Source organism: Xyrauchen texanus, chromosome 31 (assembly GCF_025860055.1).
Source record: "Xyrauchen texanus isolate HMW12.3.18 chromosome 31, RBS_HiC_50CHRs, whole genome shotgun sequence".
Lineage (NCBI taxonomy): Eukaryota > Metazoa > Chordata > Actinopteri > Cypriniformes > Catostomidae > Xyrauchen > Xyrauchen texanus.
In genome coordinates this window covers 30,718,227-30,740,974 of record NC_068306.1, presented here as the reverse complement: position 1 = coordinate 30,740,974, position 22,748 = coordinate 30,718,227, and the positions used below count along the sequence as shown (strand labels likewise).

Here is a 22,748-nt window from a genome sequence, read left to right as displayed (position 1 = left end):
GACTACTGTATGGAATCAACTGCTCACGCATTTCTGAGATCAATATACAATATTTCAAAGCTGAGATGAGATTTGACTGTTGTGGGTGTCATCGCTCAGCTGTAGAGAACAAACATGATTTTGTTGTTTTCTTTCAGAGCTTTGATGCTGATGTCAAAGAGCAGTTTCCAACCTCCCAAACTGAAGGACAAGAACAAATGGTATAGCTGGTGACATTCCTAATCTTTGCCCAAATTGCAGAGGATTCATTTTGCAAACACTATGAGTGCAGATGTTTTATTTTCTAACTTTAGGTCCACAGATCTCCACAATTTCATCAAAATGGCACTCACAAAGAACCCTCGCAAGAGGCCGACGGCAGAAAAACTCTTACAGGTGCATGTTAACCGAAGAGCCAAAGAGCTACATCACCCTTAGCTTTGTGTTATTTCAGTGATTTAGCTGTAATAGATACTCAGAACTCATCTGTTCAGTTATGAGTCATGACTTCCTGGAAGCCATGAGGTCCTTGAACATTTTCCAGTGGGTTGTGTGGGGAAGAAACGAGTAGAATAAGTATGTGGTCTGTATTCCTTAAAGAGACTTTCAAGTTTTGTTCTACAAGATCAATAACGACTACAACCATAAGGAATTGCATTTATGTGCTTGACCAAATGGATCATTACAGTTCTTATGTAACAACTTGATAGCGACTGCACGCAACGTCTTCAGAATTTACATTAGAGGCATGATTGTGTGTCATTTATGTTGTAGGACAAAAAGTGAAAGTCTTTTCAAGTAATGTTAACCATAGACCCTATTTTACTTAATTACCAGAAAAAGAAAAAAAAAGAACAATTCTCCAGGATTTTAGGGCAGTAAAAACCCAAACAGCTCCATTAGACATAAGTCTCTATCTTGGTAGCTCTCTGACCTCTATCTCTCTGTGTTTACAGCATGCTTTTGTAACACAGCTCCTCACCCGTAATCTGGTTATAGAGCTGCTGGATACAGTTAATAACCCGGAGCTGCAGCAGACACTCACAATGGATGAGAGCGACCTGGAGGTAAACAGAGGGCAATAGTGTCCTTCTGTGTACTGTGTAGTGAAGATTTTTCCCATTACAGAACACTTAAGATTTTTAATACTCAATTAATTTATACAAATTATACATAGTTAGGCTAGGGGATATATTGGACCAGGGCACTGGATGGAATCAGGGTGTCCATTATGCTGGCTGGAACCAGCAGAGGATGAAGGGTAGTCAGGGTGATTATCAAGGCGGGAATCAAGTCTAGGTCTATAAGCTCTGCAAGAGCTGGCTCTGGGACAGATGGGGCTACTGGCACTGGGATGGTTGGGGCTACTGGCACTGGCTCTGGGACAGTTGGGGCTACAGGTATTGGCTCTGGGATGGTCGGGGCTACAGGCACTGGCTCTGGGACAGTCGGGGCTACAGGTATTGGCTCTGGGATGGTCGGGGCTACAGGCACTGGCTCTGGGATGGTCTGGCCTTCAGGCACTGCCTCTGGCTCTGGGACGGTCGGGGCTACGGGCACTGGCTCTGGGACAGTAGGGGCTACGGGCACTGGCTCTGGGACGGTCGGGCTACAGGCACTGGCTCTGGGACGGTCGGGCTACAGGCACTGGCTCTGGGACGGTCGAGGCTACAGGCACTGGCTCTGGGATGGTCGAGGCTACAGGCACTTGCTCTTGGACGGACGTGGCTAAAGGCTTGGGTGCTGGGCATTAACCGTTGCAGGCGTGGGCACTGGCTCGTTAACCTTGGCAGGCATTGAGAGAGGAGCCGTGGCAGGCTTTGATGGAGGAGCCATGGAAGGCTTAGTGGACTGAGCCATGGAAGGCTTCAAGGGAGGAGCCATGGAAGGCTGGAGGATGTCCACAATGGGAGGGTATTCAAAATACTCATCCTCCACACCCACAGTGAATGGAGAGCTGCAAAGTTGTAAAGCCACCTCCACGAACTCGAGTAGCATTCAGTGATCCGCTGGAGGCATGAGCTCCTTTAGTGTACTATTAAGACCAATCCTGAAGAAAACCACCAGAGAATGGTTCGCCAGTTGTAAAAACTCATGGACGTGATGCTCAACTGGATGGTCCCCTTGCTCGAGGAGGAGGAGCCTGACGCCAGCGGGTATTTCCATCTTGTTCGGTCAGTTCTTCTGTAATGTTGGGTAACCGGGAGATGAAGAGAGGAGTCGCAGGAGAAACTAAGATGTTTAATAATTGACGCTGGAGTGGAAGATCAAACAAGGAATCGATAAAACAAAACAACACAACATTGCAATACAAGAACTGACAGGGAATGGACAAAACAGGAGGGCATTTATACAAACAAAGGCAGATGATGGAATGGAGGACAGGTGAGTATGATTGGAAACACATGGAAGTGATGAGGACAGTGCACTATGGGAAATTAAGTCTGTGGAAACTTCAAAATAAGAGTCGTTGGGAAACATGAGGGAGACAGACTGTGACAATTACATAATTACATCTAATTGAATTTAGGACTCTTTAACTGAATAAAATAATATATGATAATAAACTGAATAAAACTGTATATTTTCAGTTTTATTAATTTAGTTAAAATTGACATGATACTGTATATTTTGCTGGAATTTTGTTATGAAATGTAAATTCTTAGCTTAAAATTAGGCTTTTTTGAGTGTATTGATGTTAAAGTTGGATTGAAATACATGCTATACATGCTGTAATTACCATATCAAACAAGGAGTAAACAATCATATATTATATGTTTAATTTCTTGTGTGATGACCAGCAATACGTTTTTCGGTCATTGAACAGGTGTCCAGGAATTTTACAGGGCCGAGATGGCACAATGAAAAAGTGTGAAAAACATGCAGTATTTATTTTCGAATCGACTTGGCTTCAATTGATGTTTAAATTATGGGTTGCCCTCCTGAGCAAGTACATACAGAGCATCACCAACAGGCTGAAACATTTTTTCACATTAGTTCTTAGTACTGTGTTTGTTTACTGTAATGTTTTAATGTGATTATACATCTTTGTGTGTGTCTGTGTGCATGTTCACAGACATGCAGTATTCTACCTGATAAGATTCATTCTCTTGCCAAACACCTGCCTGTTCAGAGAATGCTGTCTAAAGAGCAATGTGAGTGCTGTTAATACTCTAATACTCACAGTAAGGAGATACAGTAGTTATTGGTAAGCCTTTGTATAACATCTTGGCAACATGTTAATGCCTCCGAAAGACAGTTTAAATGAATATTGTTATAATATTGATATTATCTACTAATACACTAAAAGCAGAATGTATAATTTTAAGACAAATGTTTATGTGAAAAATCTAATGTGCTAAAGACTTTTGCACAGTACTGTATGTTATTAATATAATTCAAGGGTGTAGGGTTGGTTTGAAAGTTGGTAGGGACATATAGCAAGGGTAATATCCAAAATGTTGGTATTAAGTGAGAAAATGTGAGAAAGTCAGTCAGGTAATATAGGCAAAATAACATTAGTACTTCACATAACAAGTCTTATTTCTTATTTCTCTGTATTTCTCTGTCCAAAGACTCCTTGATCAGAAAGATGCCTCTGTTTGCTTTTTTTGCACCGCTTAACACCAGCGGAATGGAATGACAACGTTGGTAACTGAGAATTGCTGGCTGTCCGGCTGACTTTGGGGTGGTGGCGCCATTGGTTAGAGGATTCGGGGGTACCTTTCGTGGTCTGGACTGATCATAACAACCTAGAGTTCATTCGTAGACCTCCACCGTCCCAGTGGATACCATTCTACCATGCTCTACTCGAGCATGGTATCCTGGGAGGTGGATGCTTTGAGATGAAACACTACGTCCCCCGCTATGTGCCCAGCAGGTCGGTTGTTTGTTCAGTTCAGATGCACATCCTACAGTGGGGTCACCCATCCAATGTCCCTTGTCATCCAGGGGTGACTAGCACCCGGACGCTCATTAGATAGTGATTCTGGTGACCATCGCTTGTGTACGCCAGTTAGTAGACACTTGCCCTGTTTGCGTGACAAATAAGACCTCCTGTTACCTCCGGGTGGGCTTCTCAAACTGCTGTCTGTTCCTTCTAGACCCTGGTCACACACATAGCCATGGATTTTGTAACTGCCCCCCATGGCTACACAGTCATTTTGACTGTAGTGCACCAGTTCTCGAAGGTGGCTTATTTCATTCCCCTTCCCAAATTACCCAAAGACAGGACAGGTAGCAGTCATAAACCACGTCTTCTGCATTCATGGCCTCCCGGTCAATGTGGTTTTGACAGAGGCCCCAAATTTGTGTCTCTTTTTTTGGGCAGAATTCTGTCGACAGCTGGGGGCTAAGGTGAGTTTGTCCTCTGTGTTCCATCCCCAGACAAATAGGCAAGAGGAGCAGGTGAATCAGGAGCTTGAAAAAACCCTGTACTGTGTGGCCTCCCGTAATCCATCTTCTTGGAGCGATCATTTAGTCTGGGTCGAGTATACACACAACTCCTTGCAGTCGTCGTCTATGGGGCTATCACCCTTCCAGTGCATCCTTGGTTATCAGCCCCCTCTGTTCCCCGTTCAAGAGCCGACGTTCAGTTCCCGTCTGCCCACGCATTTATCCAGAGGTGCCGGCGTACCTGGAAAGCCACCAGATAAGCCCTAATATGGACTGGCACCCATTTTAAGAGGTCGGCGGACCGACACTGGTCTAAGCCCCCAGCTTACATGTGCGGGCAGAAGGTTTGGTTGTCCTCTAAGGCCATTAAATCTTCAACTACCTCCTTACCTCAAATGCATTCACCCTTTTTTTCACGTCTCCAAATTAAACCCACGTTTCGTTCTAATTTTCATCCCACCACACCCGTCCCACCTCCTCTGCAACTTGTTGAGGGCTCTCCGGCATACACGATCAGGAAAATGATTGACGTTAGGTGAAGGGGCAGAAGGTTCCAGAACCTGGTTCACTGGGAGGGTTATGGACCTGAGGAGAGATGTTGGGTCCCGGCTCGGGACATCCTGGGCCATGCCCTCATAGACCAGTTCCACCTCCAGCAAGGGGGAGGGTGGCTCCAGTGAGTCTGTTCTGTTTGTTTTGTTATTTCTCTCCCTCATGCTTCACAGGCACTGCCGGCATGCATAATCGGCGTTTCCATGGGAACACTGTTTTTTCCCAGGGTAATGCTGATCGTGCCACTAATTAGCATGCTAGCAGCATGTTGTCAGTATCTTTGCTAGATTGTTGTTTGGTGTGAAGTAACTTACATCACTCTCTCTGCCTAGTTGGTCCTGTCTCGTCTGTTTGGTTGCCCGTCTCTGCCCGCGTATCGGGAGAGTGATTGCCTTCCATTCTGCTGTGTGCTTGTTCCCTGCACTTCACTATGCTTAAATGGAGGATTCCTCACATATCTGCCCTTGACTACCACGACGCACACACTCGCCCGTGAACACACTATTCGCTGATTTGCCCATAACACAGCCACGGCGTGTACGCATCCACAAACTTCTCACCCGACACTGCAGCCAGTGCCGCGATCTTCATTCTGCCGCCAGCACAGCTGAAATAGATATTTATTGTTAATAAATCCTTTGAACTGTTACTGCTCATGGGTCTCTTTGTCTTGCTCTCCCTGTAAGACAACTACAGAAAGTGGCACGATACAAACCTACCACACAGTTGTAAATGAAAGGGAAGTGTGGAGCAGATCAATACACTGATTATGTTTTGGCTAAAGAGCTTGTAACTGTTTTTGCTGTTACCTGTCTTTCAGTTAATCATGTGAAGTTTGGACCACCCATGAAAAAAGAGACAGATCCCTGCCCTGATCTGGTGAGAGTAAATGTTTGAATGAACCCATGCACAGAAATTCAAATGACATCACAAATCCTTGTCAAAGGTGAAGTGTGTAATTTTTGCACATCACCAAACAGAATTGCTTTAAAAATTACAATAATAATAACTGGCTTCAAACAGGTTTCCTGAAGACACCCCCTGCCTTCCATTGGTCTATAAAACAGATAGTCCCACCCCAAACTCAAACAAACAGAGGAATTTTTGAAAATGCCACGGCCAGATCGGCCAGTGCAATACTGTATAAACAAAGCATTACTAAATACCTTTAACAGAGAAGAAATATATACACTTCATGTTTGATGAAGGGTTCACTCCTATATAAAACAGTGCATCACACTTTACACAGCTGTGCAATTACTAATCAGTTTCCTGTTCTTCATTAGGGAGCCGATGATGACTGGAGCTCTGTTGGCAGGGACAAGGACTCTCTGTGAGTTATATTTTAGTCTTATCAGTCTACTAGTAAATGTCAAGACAGGTTTGTTTAAGCATGCTGCACGTCCTAAAACATAATAACATTTTGCTTATACAAAAACGAGGGGTTTGGCATCCTTCAATCACTTATCATGTCACTGAAATTATGTCAGACCAATGTGATGCATGTGTTCTTAAATTTGACTGTAAGCAAGCAAATGTAAGACTTGATCTGTCTCAATGGCTTGTGTTGTTTTTGTATTTTTGCTGGAGTTTGCTAGAGTTGTGGAAGAGGCTTTGATGGAGAGGTGACACAACATGTTTATAATGTTTTCCTAAAAATAGACAGACAAAATTATCCTACAGCCCCTCATTATAAATGAACACTGCAACAAATCAAATTCTCTATATGTTTGTTTTGTTTTCTAGTAAAAAATATCTAAGCATCCCTTGAAGAAGAAAAAAAATAAATCCTGCCAGGTTTATACGTGTATAGTTCACCCAAAAATAAGTACAAATTTCTCTCATCATACTCACCCTCATGCCATCCCAGATGTGTTTGACTTTCTCCTCCTATACATATTCACAATAGTTCTTCGTCTTTTGTTTTTTGTTGATTTGCATTCTTCGTGCATATCGCCACCTACAGGGCTGTTGTGCAAATATGATTCATGTATTCTTTTCCTTTGCTTAATTGCTCCCTTTTTTTACTTTCTCCTCCCTGTCCAGTAGGTGGCTATATGTGAATGTGAATTTTTTAAAAGGATAGTTTACCCAAAAATGCTCTATTAAGCTACTCATCTTCATGTCGTTCCAAACCCTTATGACTTTCTTTCTTATGTGGAACACATAAGGAGATGTTTTAATGGACATCCCAGTTAGTCACTCTGTAGGAGTTTCTTTCAGCATACTTGTAAACATGTGATGAACATCAAGACTTTCGATGAAAAATTATTTACATTTTGAGTTTTTCCTATCGTAACCTATTGTATGCCTTCAGAAGACTTGGAATATGATGTACGAGCCACATGGACTACTTTTATGACTGTTTTGGGTCCTTTTTAAGCTTTAAAGTGAGTCACTTTCAACTACCATTGTTTTAAATATACAGACATCAATATTCATTATTATCAGATATATCATCATATCTCCTGTGTGCCACAGAATAAAAAAGTCATAGGGGTTTGGAACCACATGAGGGTGAGTAAACGAGGGGGGGTGAACTATCCCCCTTAATACTCAGGGCCATAGACATTGAGGGGGGCCAGTACCCCCAATATTGGTCAATAAATATGAGGTCTTCTATATTGTCTTAAAATGTTACCTTTGGTCCCCCCATTGGTGTAGTCCATTATGGCAAGATAAATGTACCTTGTTTTATGTCTTACATTTTGTTCTCTCTGTTACAGGAGTTTGACTATAAAGAGAGGATCATCGACTGAGGTGGGGAGCAATTAAACAAGTTGCAGCTGTTAATGTCCAGTGTCTTAATAAATAACGTAAATCATGTGTTCAATCCACAGCATTCACCTGATGAAGAGAATAAATACAGCACTGTGAAGAGAGTCCCTGCTCCACAATCGAATGCCCACTGTACTGCCAATCAAGAGAGAAATGCTCCCACTCCCTGTTCCACCCCTCTTAAAGAATTTGCCTTGCTCAGTGAATCAGTTCTGCTCATTGGTTCAACTCTCTCTGACCTGCCCCTCCTCACAAACTCTTCCGTCTTCACAGACTCATCGTTCCTCGATGGTTCCTGCTGTCAGGGTTCCCTTTGCTCAACACCAACTGACGGTGAGTGTCTACTCTCGTAAAGGGACATTACTACCATTTTAAAAGGGATAGATTGTGTTCAAACCTGTATTTCCATGCAATTACAATGAAATGAGACTGAGGCATTCAAGCTTCAAAAATAACTACTAAGCACCATTAAAGGATAATGAAATGGTTTGCACAACTAGTGTAACATATACCTAGTCTTCTGAAGGCATATAACAGCTTCCTTTGAGGAACAGTGCAAAATGTCCCTGGCTTCAAACAAACAACCTCTTGGTTTCCAGCCCAGATCTTAAACCACTAAGCTACACCACCCTAAACAATTATTAATGTAGAGTTTGTGGAACACAAATAATGCTACACTAAAAGGCAAGCACTGATGCATCTACTGTGTTGACCAGGTTTGATACTAGCGGGCTCTGTTGCTTCAGATCCAGGAGGAAACAGGAATAACTTCCCCCCACTCGATCGACCACTCTCACCAGAATGGAGCACTCTCAGGAGAAAAAACGAAGACTCAGTGAGTGGAGGAGACACCAAAAACCTATATGGCTTGATGATAATCTATTCTTTAAGAGCTAAACATTGTCATTTCATTTTGTTCGTCTCTCACACTTCATCCTGTTTTCATGATTCATTCCAGAAAGCTGTTGTTCACGGACTGCCACCGACACCTCAAGTGCATGTGAGTGCAGGGATACGTGTACTTCTAAATATATTTGTGTTTTTCATATCAATAAATGTCAAATAAATGTCTTCCAGATGGGGGCCTGCTTTTCCAAAGTATTCAATGGTTGTCCATTAAAGACTCATTGTGCCGCTACATGGGTTTTACCAAAGACCAGAGGTAAAATTTGCAATGCTTTAGTGTTTTTATTTACACTAGAGAAAGGAAATTTAACAATTCTGGTTTTGATTGCTATTCCACTTAACGATTCCAGTTCTTTAACGGTTTCATTATATATTCTTTTAGTTGTTTTGAGAAATAAATATTTGTAAATAAGAAATGCAGTTCTTATTAGATTTTCTCAAGGCAATATAAAAAACTTTTAACGGATCCTTTTTAATTTGTTGACAAATTAGAAGTGTTCCGATTTCATAGCTGATTAAATATTATTATTATTACTGTACAATATACTGTCAAAAACATGGTCAAAACATCACACAAACTGGAAAGGTCTTGAGAAGATAACAACAGTATTGTGTCACTCACAAACCAAATATTTATTCAGGCCTGAAAACAAAAGCACAGATTTGTTAAAAGATCTGTCTTTTTCTCACATTTGTACATGTACTTCAAGAAACATAAACAACAGAAAATAAAAACAGCAGGTGCTCCTGATTAAAACATCTAAATACAGTGTGATTCTCTGCATGGATCTTAAAATAATCTTGAAGGAAATGCAACACTACCTCAAATATATTTATATCATCCTGTGGGATGGTTTCTGGTTACAAAGTAGACCAATCACAGCAGTTGTGGTCTGCGTTTACATGACACATAGATACATTTTTAGAGAGGTGACTCTCTATTTAGGCTATGCCAAAACCACAGTTTCACTTTTTTAAATACCCCATACAAAGTTGATTTTTATACCAGTGGGTCCATTCAGTGAACATTCAGAGGTGACGTGTAGCCCCAAATGTGTGTTGTAGTGTAGACAACAAGTGGGAAATCTGTTCAATCATCAGTTGTTTCCAGTGTAGATACTATGTGACACATTCTGACAAAGCTTCTCTCCAGACTTTATAACCAGACAGATATCTCACTGTTCACTCACAGATCAGTACCTTATGCTGGGTGCTGAGGAGGGCATCTACACCCTAAACCTTAATGAGCTCCACGAGGACACAATGGAGAAGGTACCCATATTACCTTTTCCTCGATTTACTAATATGTACAGTACTGTGCAAAAGTCTTAGGCACATAAGATGCTTCACAAAAACATTTGTCTTAAGATGGTTATTTATATTTTCATCTTTAGTGTGTCAATAGGAAATATACATTTTAGACTCCCAACATTTATTTTGCAAATAGAATAGAATCACAGGGAGCCCTGCAACAGATGGCATGGTCCCTACAGACGTTAACTGATAAATGAAAACTATTTATGGCATTATTTTCAAAGACATCCTCACTATGCAATATTTTCCCAAGTGCCTAAAATGTGTGCTCAGTACTATACTTTATGCATATTTCTCATTACAAGAGTGTTCAAAACATTCCTTCTTTTGCAGTTGCTTCCTCAGAAATGCACTTGGTTGTATGTGATGAACAATGTCCTTATGTCCATCTCAGGTATGTCCAAAACTATTGATGTGGCCCACAAAGAAACTACTAAGATCTGAAGTCCTTATTCATTGGCTGTCTTTTTCCCTGCTCTCCTTTGTCCACACAGGAAAATCTTCACAGCTGACGTCTCATAGTTTGCCAGCACTTTTTGAGTATCGCAGAAATATGCAGCGTAGACAGGGCCATCTCGCAATAAACGCACACCGTTTGAGCACAAAGATAAACTCAAGGTTTGTAGCATCAGAAACTTAAGTCAAACAATTAGTGAATGCTCTAGACCTCATGACTGACACTTGTTGCATGAATTATTATGAAATCCAGAAACATAAACTGCAAATTAAAGTGTGTTGCTGTGTTTTTGTGGCGATACCACATCTCCTTTCTCAAGGGGCGATAGAGTTACCATCAAATGTCTGTGCCATTAAACTGGGTATGTTATAATTCAGGTAACTGGCTATAAACATATCTAGTTATCAACTTTAAACCTAAAAGAGAAAAATAAAGACAAAATCAAAGATGTGTGACGGTATTTAGAACAAAATCTGCCCAAAAATCAAAAGTTTTTGCATGTGTTTCATTGGTTCATAACAGAATGCCAGTGCTAATAAAATCTACTTAAATACTCTAAGTGCCTATTCACCATGTTGTTTGATATGCTGCTTCACACATGTGCTGTCTGCAGCTGAAAGCCATTCACACATCTGCCCAAAGTGAGATCTGCCTATCACCATTCTTTTGTCCATTATCCATTTACACTCTTTTTACACCCATCTTTGCAGTAGCATCAGTGCCATCACAAATCACAATAACAGAGTGTAATCAGAGCATATTATAGCATTTTAGCGCCATACATGCACTAGGTAAACATTACAAATTACACATTATCTACTGCATATACTTACTTTTAATCATCAATGAGTGGTTAATACAGCTGCTTTTACTGATCTTGTGTGAAAGCTACTCAAAGAATGAGGCATGATGTCATTGATAATACATTTTAATGTAATATTAATTGATGAAGACATGTAGTCTTGAGCGTCCTCACATTTAAATGCTCCTCTAAACACCTCCCCAAACAGCGTGGCTGGTGTCTGAATGTTCGCAAACAGTTTGTAGTTGCTCAGCTGTTTTGAACTTATTTTTGGCTCTGAGTGAAGAACAAAGAAGAACTTCTCTGTGAGTCGTTTATGCTAATGGACACTGCAGCACCTCTTTTGCCCAAATCAAAGATGTACAGTACTTATTTTTCATTATAAATTGTGATCTGACACATTTCGGAATGCAAAAAACATGAAACTGAGATTGTGTAGCAAAAAGAGGTATGAGTATGTTTCGATCCTTAAATTCTTAGATCGACAAACAGTTGTATTAATTTGCTTACATCTGTTTGGGTGTACATATTGTTTGTGTATTAGTTGAAAAAAAGGACATGTATTGAGTCATGTAACCTAGTGGTTAAAAATCAGAGCTGATAACCAAAAAGTTCAAACCATACAAAGGTTGATCCATGAACCAATCATTGAGCAAGACACTCTCAGGCTACTCCAAGAGGAATGTCCTAGTAACAATTGTACATTAAGTTCCTTTGGATAAACACATCTGCTAAATGGCTCCAATTCTCTTCTCTTCAGGAAGTATGCCATGTCAGTGAAGATCCCAGACACCAAGGGCTGTAGACGATGCAGTGTAGGTAAGGACAATGAAAGTTATCTTTTTGATAAGAGCTAATGAATAATTCTTGGGACTTGGTTGCTCTATTCCACAACAGAGGCTACATTCACACAGTCAGTGTTTGTGATTGACCACCATATTTACTTACAGGTGTGAACCTTGAAATGTCCCATTCATACAACAGTGTATAGTAGCAGTTTGAATACTGTCTGTATGAACAAACAACCAAAGTCACAACCATATTATAACAACTGTAACCATAGTGACAGTGACTAAAATGATGGTGATGTCCATAACACCGACATGTCTTACACAATTGTGAGAGACATAAAATAGACATAAAAATGGTATGTTTATGATGTGATGCAACCAAAATGAGATTCTAACAGCATCCAACTGTCACAGTTGTACATTGCTTTATCCTTAGACAAGCCCTTATAATAAATGTATCTCGGGCAGATTGACGAATTCAATTACAAAATGGATTGCTGTGGACTGTAGGCCAATTATAGGCTTATATTTAAAAACATGGAAATAAACAATATATTGTCTTATCAAAGGTTTACTCATCTGACACAATAATGCAATTATCAGAATTATTTTATTTATAATATATACATATATTAATAATAGTAATAGTAATATGTATATAATATTTATAATTATTTAATCAATGTAAATTGAATTATTGTTATTTGAGGGACTTTCTCAGAAAATAATTGGTCTCTTTGTATAAGCTGATATGTCTTGTTAATTAGTGTTTTGTTGAATAAAAACAAAAAGCCCTAATTTTTATTGATTATTTTCAGTATTGAGTGGAACAGAAGTCTACTGTATTTATAATCAGTGTTGGGTGTAATCTGATTACAAAGTAATCATTTACTGTAATTTAATATTTTTTTTTAATGAAAAGTAGTTAAATGCACAGTAACACATTACATTTTGAAATCTTGAAATTGGGTCACTGACTCAATTAAGGTACTGTATTTTTAAGTACATTACTTGGGTTACACACATTTCAAAATTAATTTTTGTTATGTATAATACATAAAAAATATACATAATATGGAATATATACAGTACACCAAATATATAATATATAGATCAAATATGAATTCAATATGTTTATATGTCAGCCTTTTTTTCTGGGACAACTGAAGGGCATGTGACAAGGTTCGAAGATGAAATATAGACACTATCTTAGTTGGACAATGTAAACGTTGAGCAGAAAACAAAAAAAGTGAAGGGGTTTTTACGGGTTTTCTGGGAAAATGTTTTAAAAAGTAACTTACTTTAGTAAAGTCATTTCCACTGCTGTAATCAGTAAAATAATCTGATTACAATTTAAAATAAGTAATTAGTAATTTGTAGTGGATTATGTTTTGAGTAACTTTTGCCTTGTCAGAGGATACGTGCAATGCTGCCTCACAATTTGACTTAGAAGGCAACATAACTGAGTTTCCAGTCATTTGGTACAGCCTTCGTACCGGGAGTCCACTTATGATGCCTTAAAATGCTGCCTCTATAGACAGCTCACTAGATTTTGGAACAGAGTGTTAGCTTCGGTGAACATCTCAATGTTTGTTCTCTGCTTATAGTACGAAACCCATACACTGACAGTGTGTTCCTGTGTGCCGTTGTGCCCACTGGATTAGTTCTTCTCATGTGGTATGAGCCTCTGCAGAAGTTCTTGCAGCTCAAGGTGAGAAATGATAGATAAGATTGAGGGAGATGTTCAAAATATCTGCACAGTTGCGTAACTTTCCTGTCACTCTCTCTCAGCACATTGCTCGGATTCTGCCCGAGTCTCTGCCCATCTTTGAGCTGCTTGTACAGGAAACAGAGGAGCTTCCTCAGGTCTGTGTGGGGGTGAGAAGTCCTCCTGGTCACAGAGAACTCACTGGACAGATGCACTTTGACATCATCCACCTGGATGACACGCCACACAGTCTGCCAGGTGTTGCACAAATGTGGATACACCCACAAACACAAAATACTGGACAGCCATAATTAATAATCACATGATGTTTGCTGCATTTGGTTGAGAATTATTTATATGAAGGATCTTTCAACAGAAGTAGAATTTTAAATTTTCTGAAGAAAATGTGCATTTTAAAATTGTGTTTTGGCTTGGAAAAGTCATGGAAATTTCTAGAATGAATTTAAATTTTTCTAGTTATGCTTTGCTATAAATATTTCATAGGCTTAAATATTGGTTTTGTTTAAAGTGAATCTTGCTTGCAAACCATAGTAGTTATGGATCTTACTTTCTGCCAGGTTAAAAAATAAATAAAAACAATGATGAAAACAAAAATGAAAAACAGATTAATCTTAGTGTTTGCAAAGTATGTGCCAGTATGAAAAATACAATTAAAATATGTTTTTTTTCATAGTGATATTGCATTGGCCTTGTCAAATTAAAAAATAAAATGCAATTTGATTTCATTTTCATTGCAATCTCTTCATTGCAGTCTGCCATTATTAAAATAAAAAGGCAAATGTGTAAAAAAGTTCCAAAACATTTTATTAAAGTTAAATGCAATAATTGTGAGAGAATTCAAATAAACTTTAAAAACAACTTTTAATTTTATTTTTTAGAAAAAACACTTTTTTTTAACTTTCATTTTCAAACTCGACATGTAAAATCTATGTTATTGAGTGGGTGGTGCTCAAAATAGGATACCTTAATACAGTGGTTCTCACACTTGGTAGCGCAGAGATGTTGCAAGGATGATATTTATATTAGTGTTGTTATTGATGGTATTGGGTTTTCATTTTAGTGTTTATCATTCTATGCATTTATTTAAAATTGGCAGAAAAAAACTCCATAAATGATGTCCAATATTTGAATTGTTCTTGTGAGACGCTTCTTCTCAATGAATTAGACAAGCACAGATCGGTTTGAATCATTCATAAGAAATTCAGTCTGAATTTGAATGATTTTTAAAATGATTTATGCAGTAATCACAAACTACTGGAAAGTTCATGAAAAAGTCATGATAATTAATTGGTTAAAAAGTGTGGGAACCCTGAATGACATGATCCGATCAGCAATAGTGCATTTGACTGACCGGAGTTGTGTCCATTCACAGATGGCAAGTCTATGAAGGTCAAGCAGGTGACTCAACTGGACAGGGACACAGTTCTCATCACACTGGAAAGTGAGAAATCTCATTAGTCATTGACCAACACTGTTCTTTTTAAATGAATAGCCTGATGCACTTGGTATTTACAGTCACACTGCATTTGAAAACCATATTTGACTTCCATCCAAATCCTTAATTTTGTTTACAAATGTTTTTCTTCATAACTTATTATGTAAGTTATGCTATGTTATGTAAAAACACATTAAAGAATGTTCTGTACCGCATAGTTTTTAGTACTGAACTAAAATGTTGTGACTTTGTCAAGACCATGAAACAAACAAAATAAAAAATAATATTTGATTTTGTATATAATTGTTCAAGAGAAATAACAATTTAAAACAAATGTTTCCTTCCATTGTCTTGACGGGTCAGTTGTTACCCGTTTGGCAACAACCCATTGTATCAAATCTTAATATGTGTTCAGCAGAAGAAAGAAAGTCAAACACATCTGGGATGGCATGAGGGTGAATAAACAATAAAGGAGATATTTCATTTTTGAGTGAACTATCCCTTTCAAATGTATCCTAGTGCAATGCCTTGCCCCATAGACTTCCATTGGATGTGCATTATTGTAAATGTAAATTTTATTAGTTTGTTTTACAAATTGAGGGATGAGTTGAAATTATATCCTGGGGTAATGGACATTTTAAATTCTGTTGAACCTGGAACATTCCTTCATGAATGAGTCCATTAACAGACCTTTCTGTTTCAGACAACGTAAAGGTTGTGAATCTACAGGGATGTCTGAGCCATCAGAAGACCTCTGAACTTACTTTTGATTTTTCCATTCAGACACTTGGTAAGTCATGTAAGACTGTGGCCATCGTGTACGCTTTGTCTGTTTTTTAATCAAATCTGTTTCGATGATGTCTGGTGGCCAAAAATGAGTTATGCAATTTTCCTTGTAGTGTGTCTGCAGGACAGTGTTCTTGCCTTCTGGAAACATGGTCTGAAAGGAAGAAGCCTACAAACAAATGAGGTAAGCATGATGTCTATACAAGTATAGTTTCACTGGTGTATGAGGAAGGTAAAAATGATTAAATATGATGCCGTTCACCACAGGTTACCCAGGAGATCACAGACAGAAGTCAAGTTTTTCAGGTTTTGGGAACAACAAGGTATGCCACATTGGTTTCCATGGACATTGTAACGCATTCAAATGGCTCATACAGTCAGGTGTAATATTCTAACCTTACTAAAATTATTTGTATCTGTTGCACAGGGACATTATCTTGCAAAGTTCTCCTACAGATGACCCATCTACCATGACCAACCTGTACATCCTCACAGGACATGAAAGCAGCTACTGAAGAGACACTGTGAAGGTTCAGTGATAGCTGGAAACACTACATAGAATGATATTTCTCCCTTCACCACTAAAAGGGGAGAGTTAGTCAGTTAGTCAACTGAGAGAACAGAGGACAACATGATGGAAGCACATACTGTGCACACAGTGCTCTGGAGGGCTCCTGGCCATTCAGGACAGGGAGGAGAAAAAGGCCAAAAGTTTGTTTGGAGGCACAGGGATGCAGAGACTGAGGATAAACCGTGCTCCATGAGAGAAAGGGACCAAGCATAGCCCTAAATGAGACTTGTAAGAAATAATTCTCACACAAAATGAAAAATCTGTCATATACTAACCCTCATGTTATATCAAACACATATTACTTTTTTGTGGCTCGCAAAAGGACATTAATCAACATTTACTATCAGTGCATGAAAAAAGATGAAAGTCAGTTCTGCATAACATCTTATTTTGTGTTTCATGGGAGGAAGAAAGTTATTTGGAACAAAATGAGGGTGAGTAAATGAGAGATTTTTTATTTTTTTTGTGAACTGTACCTTTAATTTGGTCCGTTGTGGAGCAAGCTGTGTATGGTCATTGACCAAAGAGTGGGATGTATTACACAAGTCTTTTGTATTTCACCTTAAGTTTACTCTAACAGATAAAGGACAGGCAAGGAGGAGGTGGGAACTGCCTGAACAGTCAACATAAAGTTTAATAAGAAACTCAACGTAAAACAAACAGACACATATGCATCGTGGCCATGTGCGTCTCTCTCTCGAACTGGCATCTCCGGCTCACATTTATTTAGCTCTCCCGCTGATTGGCTCATTCAGCACTGGCCATGCATCATCACGGCCTGGTCATGCCCTCCTCCTCATCACATTTACAGTGTTTTGATGCTCTGTTTTAAGAATGATCTTTCATTGGCCAGTAAATTGGAATTGTTAGATTTCAGTAAAACTAATAAGACCAGTGATGAACTTTGTGGAAAAACAAGAATGGAGTACTGAATAACCCACAAGAACCCAAAACTGTACAAAAATTCAATAACTGTTAATGGCAAGGATAAATCAAAGGATTAATACTAGCTTTTGTTGCTTTATCCCTACTCTTGTCTTAAGAAACTGCATCCTACTTTTGTCTTTCTGTTAAAAAAAATGTTCCATTCAAAATATAAACATTATTGAAAACAGCACAAAAAAAGACCCCTTATGAAAATCTGTTTTACTGATATATTGTTTTTTTTAATGCGTTTGGCAGACACTTTTATCCAAAGTGACTTACAGTGCCCTATTACAGGGACAATCCCCCTGGAGCATCCTGGAGTTAAGTGCCTTGCTCAAGGACACAATAGTGGTGGCTGTGGGGATCGAACCAGCGACCTTCTAATTAACAGTTATGTGCTTTAGCCCACTACGCCACCACCACTCCGGTTTTGCCGATTAATCAACACCAATAACGATTTCTGGAACTATCGGTTATCGGCAAAAATCCACACCAATAATTTCCCCCTGTTGTGTCCGGTGCTGGAGGGGCTGGGAAGGATGTGCTGTTATTATACAGTATGAAAGGGGCCTCTAGAGGTGAAATAAAAACTATCACTGATGCCTAGTGGTGGTTGTTTTGACACGTGAGACTGCAAGTTGAATGCAGTGGAACACTGAACGGAGCTGAACAATGCAGATTTAAAACACCAGAAACGAAAAGGTATGTATACAGTCAGGGCCGGCCCAAGCCTTTATGGGGCCCTAAGCAGAATTTGATTTGGGGGCCCCTCGGTGCCACCAATATGATTGAATATTGTCAATGCTTGATTATTCGCACACTATAAATCTCACACACCCCTTATCAATTATATTAGTTGTAGCTGTGTTGCTTACAACGTACCAATGTCTACCTGGCATGATTTTACCCTTCTACGGTTTTAATTGTAACAGTAGCACACCTATATTTAGCCAATCTTGTTTTCCCTCTGTTACCAGTTTTTTGGAGTTCCTAGAGAACAATTTGCGGCAGAAGCTGTTTTGAGTGAGCCGGCTCCACTTAAATGTTTTCCCCATTAATTACTTTTCTGTTGGTGTAGTGGTAGTGGAAGCTTCGGCAATCAGGTTTTTCAGGGAATGTGAAGTTTTCCTTTACAGGCAGTGGCCCTCTGCTTACCAGATCAGTCCTTTCTGAGTCGGACAGGATAGATGACCACTCAGCTGGGTCAACTGGAGGAGCTGCTGATCCATGGTGTAAGCTGGAAGTTGCTAAGGGGGTAGATGTGACATCAATCCCAATGACCAAAGAAGTAGAGGGACCAATAAGGAAATTACATTAATAATTATGAGAAATATTAATCTCAGGATATTCTACAGTAACTGAGCAAATACAAAGGCTGCTGTGCTATTAACTTGCCACATCCGCTGAGGTTGAAACAGACATGGAAGGAACAGCAGGATCAGTGGATGCACACGTACTGGGAAGTGCTCCTCGCCTGCAGAGTATGGACCTGATGAAAGATGAAAATAATAATAATAAAAGCTAGCCTTGTTAGATGTCATATTAGAAGGTAATGCAACTGTCTGTCAAAAACGAATAAAAGGTCTCACAAAAGGCATGGTTTATCCATATAAATATATTGATCTGGGATTGTTGAAAAATCATCATCAGCTGTAGCACTGGCACTTGGGGCAGGTGGCATCGGTTGTGCCCCACCTCCAAAATATTTCAAGAGTGCTCCTAGGGAAGTTTCATAAGAGTACATATTTGACCAAACAGAATGTTATTTTCTCAACACCAATTATTATACACGGCAGCAAGCCATCTGTACACCTAAAACAGGAAAAATACAAACAGATGAAACAGTAGAAAAGCAGAAAACCTGAAACATGCTGTAAAATGACTAAGGGTCGTTGTACTCTGTTGTGAAACGTAATTTGGAGTCCAAGCAGAGTCGTCGGGGATTCATCAATAGTGAAATAAATGTTTTGTAATGTGTTCACACCTCTCCCTGATTCTTCATGTAATGTGAACATGCTACGACTTGCATGACAAGACAGACAGTTGTGTAATATGAACGGTACCACGATCTGACGTCTTTGAAAGTCGTGTAGTGTGTAGGAGGAATTAGGCATTATTTGGATTTGCATAGATGACAGTCTCAGCAGCAAAAACGTTATTTATAGCTACAAGGTATTTCAGTTATGAGATCTGAGAACACAGGTGTAGGCAAGATTATGAATCAGCAATCTGTCTTCATGTGCTGAAAGGTTGATTCATTGAAGATGAATATCATTAAATTCAACCTGCACTTTTTTCTTTCTTTTTTCAGTTAAAAACAAAACTGAGTGTTTTTATGTTTACCAATTGCCCCCATTCACTTCCATAATAAATGCTTAAAAAAAACAAACAGATTTTTGCTTTTTCCAAGAGGTCATGACATAAAGAATCTATTATTCCTTGATCTTTTATCTTTTATATAAACACACTGTGAGTTTCAGAACTCAAAACTTCCTCCTCGCTGTAAAAAGAGCATTTCTTGAAACCAAGCTGCTAAAATGACTCAGTCTCTATTTCCTTGGCATTGTGATGCCACACTGGTAGAAATTTGCATCTGACCGCCTCCACGCATCAATGCCTACTTTACCTTTAATTGTCATAAAAGAGTGACCTCTCCTGTAGAAAGCCAACGAGCAGCATTACCCGCTGCTGGTAAATGTGGCAAAAATGTAAATGCTGGTGTAGCCTATTTGCCAATGTTCATTTTGTGCATAGCCTATGGCTGTGTCTCGTTTGGAAGGATGCATCCTCTGGAGGTCGCATTTGTCGGCCGCATGTGTAATCAAGGCGGTCTTGTTTCAGAAAAGTGGATGCATGAGGTGTATCCTTCGTGGGCACTCACAACCCACAATTCTTTGCTTCAACGGAAATGTCTAAAACATAACGCCAATTTGCCCGTAAATGTGATGTTCAAATGCAAGGAATGTTAATTCCCAAGTTGAAGTACTTCAGTAGATGGGAGCAGAGAATATAATATGTATTATTATATTAATATACAATTAAAATAAAGTGTTAGACTAAAAGTGTCCATTTTCTTTTCTCTTTACATCATTATAACTCTCCTAAAATGTACCTCATACATTCCCTTCCAAAGAGACTTTGTTCCGTTCTCATTCAAAGCGATCCCGCTTGTTAAAGAGTGGCGTGCTGTCATAGCAACCATGATGAGTTCTGTTTCCGTTTGTCCTACGAAGGCCATCTTGTTTAAAGGAGATTTGTTTTGGAGTACACACGGTATACTGCAGCCTTCAAAGGATGTGCCCTACCTAGCATGCAGCCTTCGAAACGAGACGCAGCCTATGTTTGCTGTGTGGCGTGTTGGTTGAGGTTTGCTGAATAACACACGATTTAATCTGATTTTTTATTAGTTTCATTTTCATTTAGTTAAAATAAATAATAAATAAAATACAAAGATTGATATCAAGCTGCCTTGTATTAGTCTGAGCAATGAAAATTACACCATAACGCCAATGAACTTGCATTTTAAAAATGAATTTTGAGTTAGGACAGATTTGCAAAATATATGCAATACAATTACAGGGGTGAAATTATGGAATATAGTTGAAAGTCAATTAAAAATTAGTAAAACAATTGCTAAATTAAAGAACTAATGTGTTTAATAATTGTGGAATAGTGTTCTGAAATGTGCACTGTATTTATGTATGCAAACATAAAATTTATAATCAAAAGTTTCAGTAACTTTTATTGAAATAACTTTTTACTAAGGAGTGATGATGTATTAATGCTGTATAGCAACTTTGTTCTTATGATTTGTGTAATATATACTGTTTTACTCATTTATCAAAAACACATCTCCATTACATTCAAGCAGTGGGATAAGAGTTTTTAGTTTGAAGACTGTTATGCCACTATGAGCGAATGTGCTTGTGATCACATATGATTAGATGAGCCAAAGCAAATGCAAATAATTTAATGCTAAATGTGTACAGATTGTGTATGCATTTGGAAGCATGAAAGACATGAAATAAAACCAGCTTGGGCTGGACAACGAAAGACCAACTAGGCCTATAGGGTGATTTAACACCTACCTACCTGAAATAACCCACAAAAGCAATGCGGTATAAAACAAGGTATAAAATGCCAATTCAAATGCAGATTACCTTCTCCTCTCCTTGTCCTTAGCATCATAGAGCTCTTTATATGTGCTCCTATTGGGAAGCCCAAAGCCCACCATGCAGACTCCCTCACAGCCAGGTAAGGTGCCCTCTCTCTGCCAGCGCAATCTGATGGCCTCTGCAACATCAGGGAATGCAAAGGCGTCTCTGTCCATTCTGCCAGCTTCACGCTCCCTTTGATGACTAGCTAGGATCACAAGGGAGTAACGAAGGTCATAATCAAGCATCCACTTGAAGGTTCTCCCCGTTCTGGCCAAACTGGAAGGCACTTTGACTTGCCAGCAGTAGGTTTTCAAGGGAGTCTCCTCCACCGCAGATGACCTTGGCCTCCCCTAACACAGCCTCTGTTTTCAGAATAAATGAGCAATAAAAGTGAATAAGGTGCCAATTGGGGTGGGGTGGAATAGTAGGGTTCAAAACAGTGTTACTACTATGAATGCAAACTTTAATACAGTGAAAAAGACACTCTATTAGCATAACATATATATATAGAGAGAGCAAATCTTCTGTAAATTTGCACTTTCATTCAGAGGGGTTACCAGGATATCATGTTTGGGGGGCAACATAAACAATTGAAAAAATCGGCGCAAAATTAAGCTATACTACACACAATCTGTTTTAGTGCATATCTTTTTCTAAGCCAGGAACCCAGAGATAGGCACAGGGCCCCTATTAGACTATAGGGCTTAAACTGGATTTTTGTTGTGTCAGACCTCACTCATCTGCTAGCGATGGAAAAATATGCACAAAACAATCCACTTTTAAATTGTAATTTATCATCAGATGCAGAGGCGTTTCCAGCATTGAAGGACATCCGGGGCTTAGCCCAGACCATTTTATTTTCACACTAGCAACCACTTCCCTGTAGTCCAAAGCTGGTGAGAGGGTATTCTTTGAGTTTTGCTCTGGCTGGGCCTGTTTCTACAGTTCCTAAATCTTCCACTCTGGTACTATCCTCAACATCCTCTCTCCTCCCTGAATCATCTGTGATGCAAAAGAACAGATACAGCACATAACTTATTGCAAATCAGCTTCAAACAACTAATTCATCAAGTGCTACTTACGTCAAATTGTAGACCAATACCATTGAAGAAAATGTATTGGGAAGAGCAGATCAGTGGGATTGCCCTAAGATCTATCATGATTCTTGA

General features: G+C 39.2%; 1 protein-coding gene across 1 annotated transcript in view; it reads left to right on the top strand.

Annotated features, from left to right (window-relative positions):
- LOC127624737 (mitogen-activated protein kinase kinase kinase kinase 2-like) overlaps positions 1 to 17,602 on the top strand; it is a 38,684-nt gene extending 21,082 nt beyond the window's left edge. Inside the window, exons 10-32 of the mRNA XM_052099592.1 lie at positions 138 to 200; positions 294 to 375; positions 936 to 1,046; positions 3,056 to 3,134; positions 5,747 to 5,805; positions 6,213 to 6,259; positions 7,653 to 7,686; positions 7,767 to 7,836; positions 7,978 to 8,037; positions 8,421 to 8,539; positions 8,663 to 8,704; positions 8,782 to 8,866; positions 9,803 to 9,882; positions 10,258 to 10,318; positions 10,419 to 10,542; positions 11,944 to 12,002; positions 13,582 to 13,685; positions 13,766 to 13,940; positions 15,076 to 15,144; positions 15,842 to 15,928; positions 16,038 to 16,108; positions 16,192 to 16,247; positions 16,352 to 17,602. Of these exons, the coding sequence (XP_051955552.1) occupies positions 138 to 200; positions 294 to 375; positions 936 to 1,046; positions 3,056 to 3,134; positions 5,747 to 5,805; positions 6,213 to 6,259; positions 7,653 to 7,686; positions 7,767 to 7,836; positions 7,978 to 8,037; positions 8,421 to 8,539; positions 8,663 to 8,704; positions 8,782 to 8,866; positions 9,803 to 9,882; positions 10,258 to 10,318; positions 10,419 to 10,542; positions 11,944 to 12,002; positions 13,582 to 13,685; positions 13,766 to 13,940; positions 15,076 to 15,144; positions 15,842 to 15,928; positions 16,038 to 16,108; positions 16,192 to 16,247; positions 16,352 to 16,439 (1,825 nt within the window). The 3' untranslated portion in view covers positions 16,440 to 17,602. The remainder of the gene's footprint in view (positions 1 to 137; positions 201 to 293; positions 376 to 935; positions 1,047 to 3,055; positions 3,135 to 5,746; positions 5,806 to 6,212; positions 6,260 to 7,652; positions 7,687 to 7,766; positions 7,837 to 7,977; positions 8,038 to 8,420; positions 8,540 to 8,662; positions 8,705 to 8,781; positions 8,867 to 9,802; positions 9,883 to 10,257; positions 10,319 to 10,418; positions 10,543 to 11,943; positions 12,003 to 13,581; positions 13,686 to 13,765; positions 13,941 to 15,075; positions 15,145 to 15,841; positions 15,929 to 16,037; positions 16,109 to 16,191; positions 16,248 to 16,351) is intronic.
- The last annotated feature ends 5,146 nt before the right edge of the window (positions 17,603 to 22,748 follow it).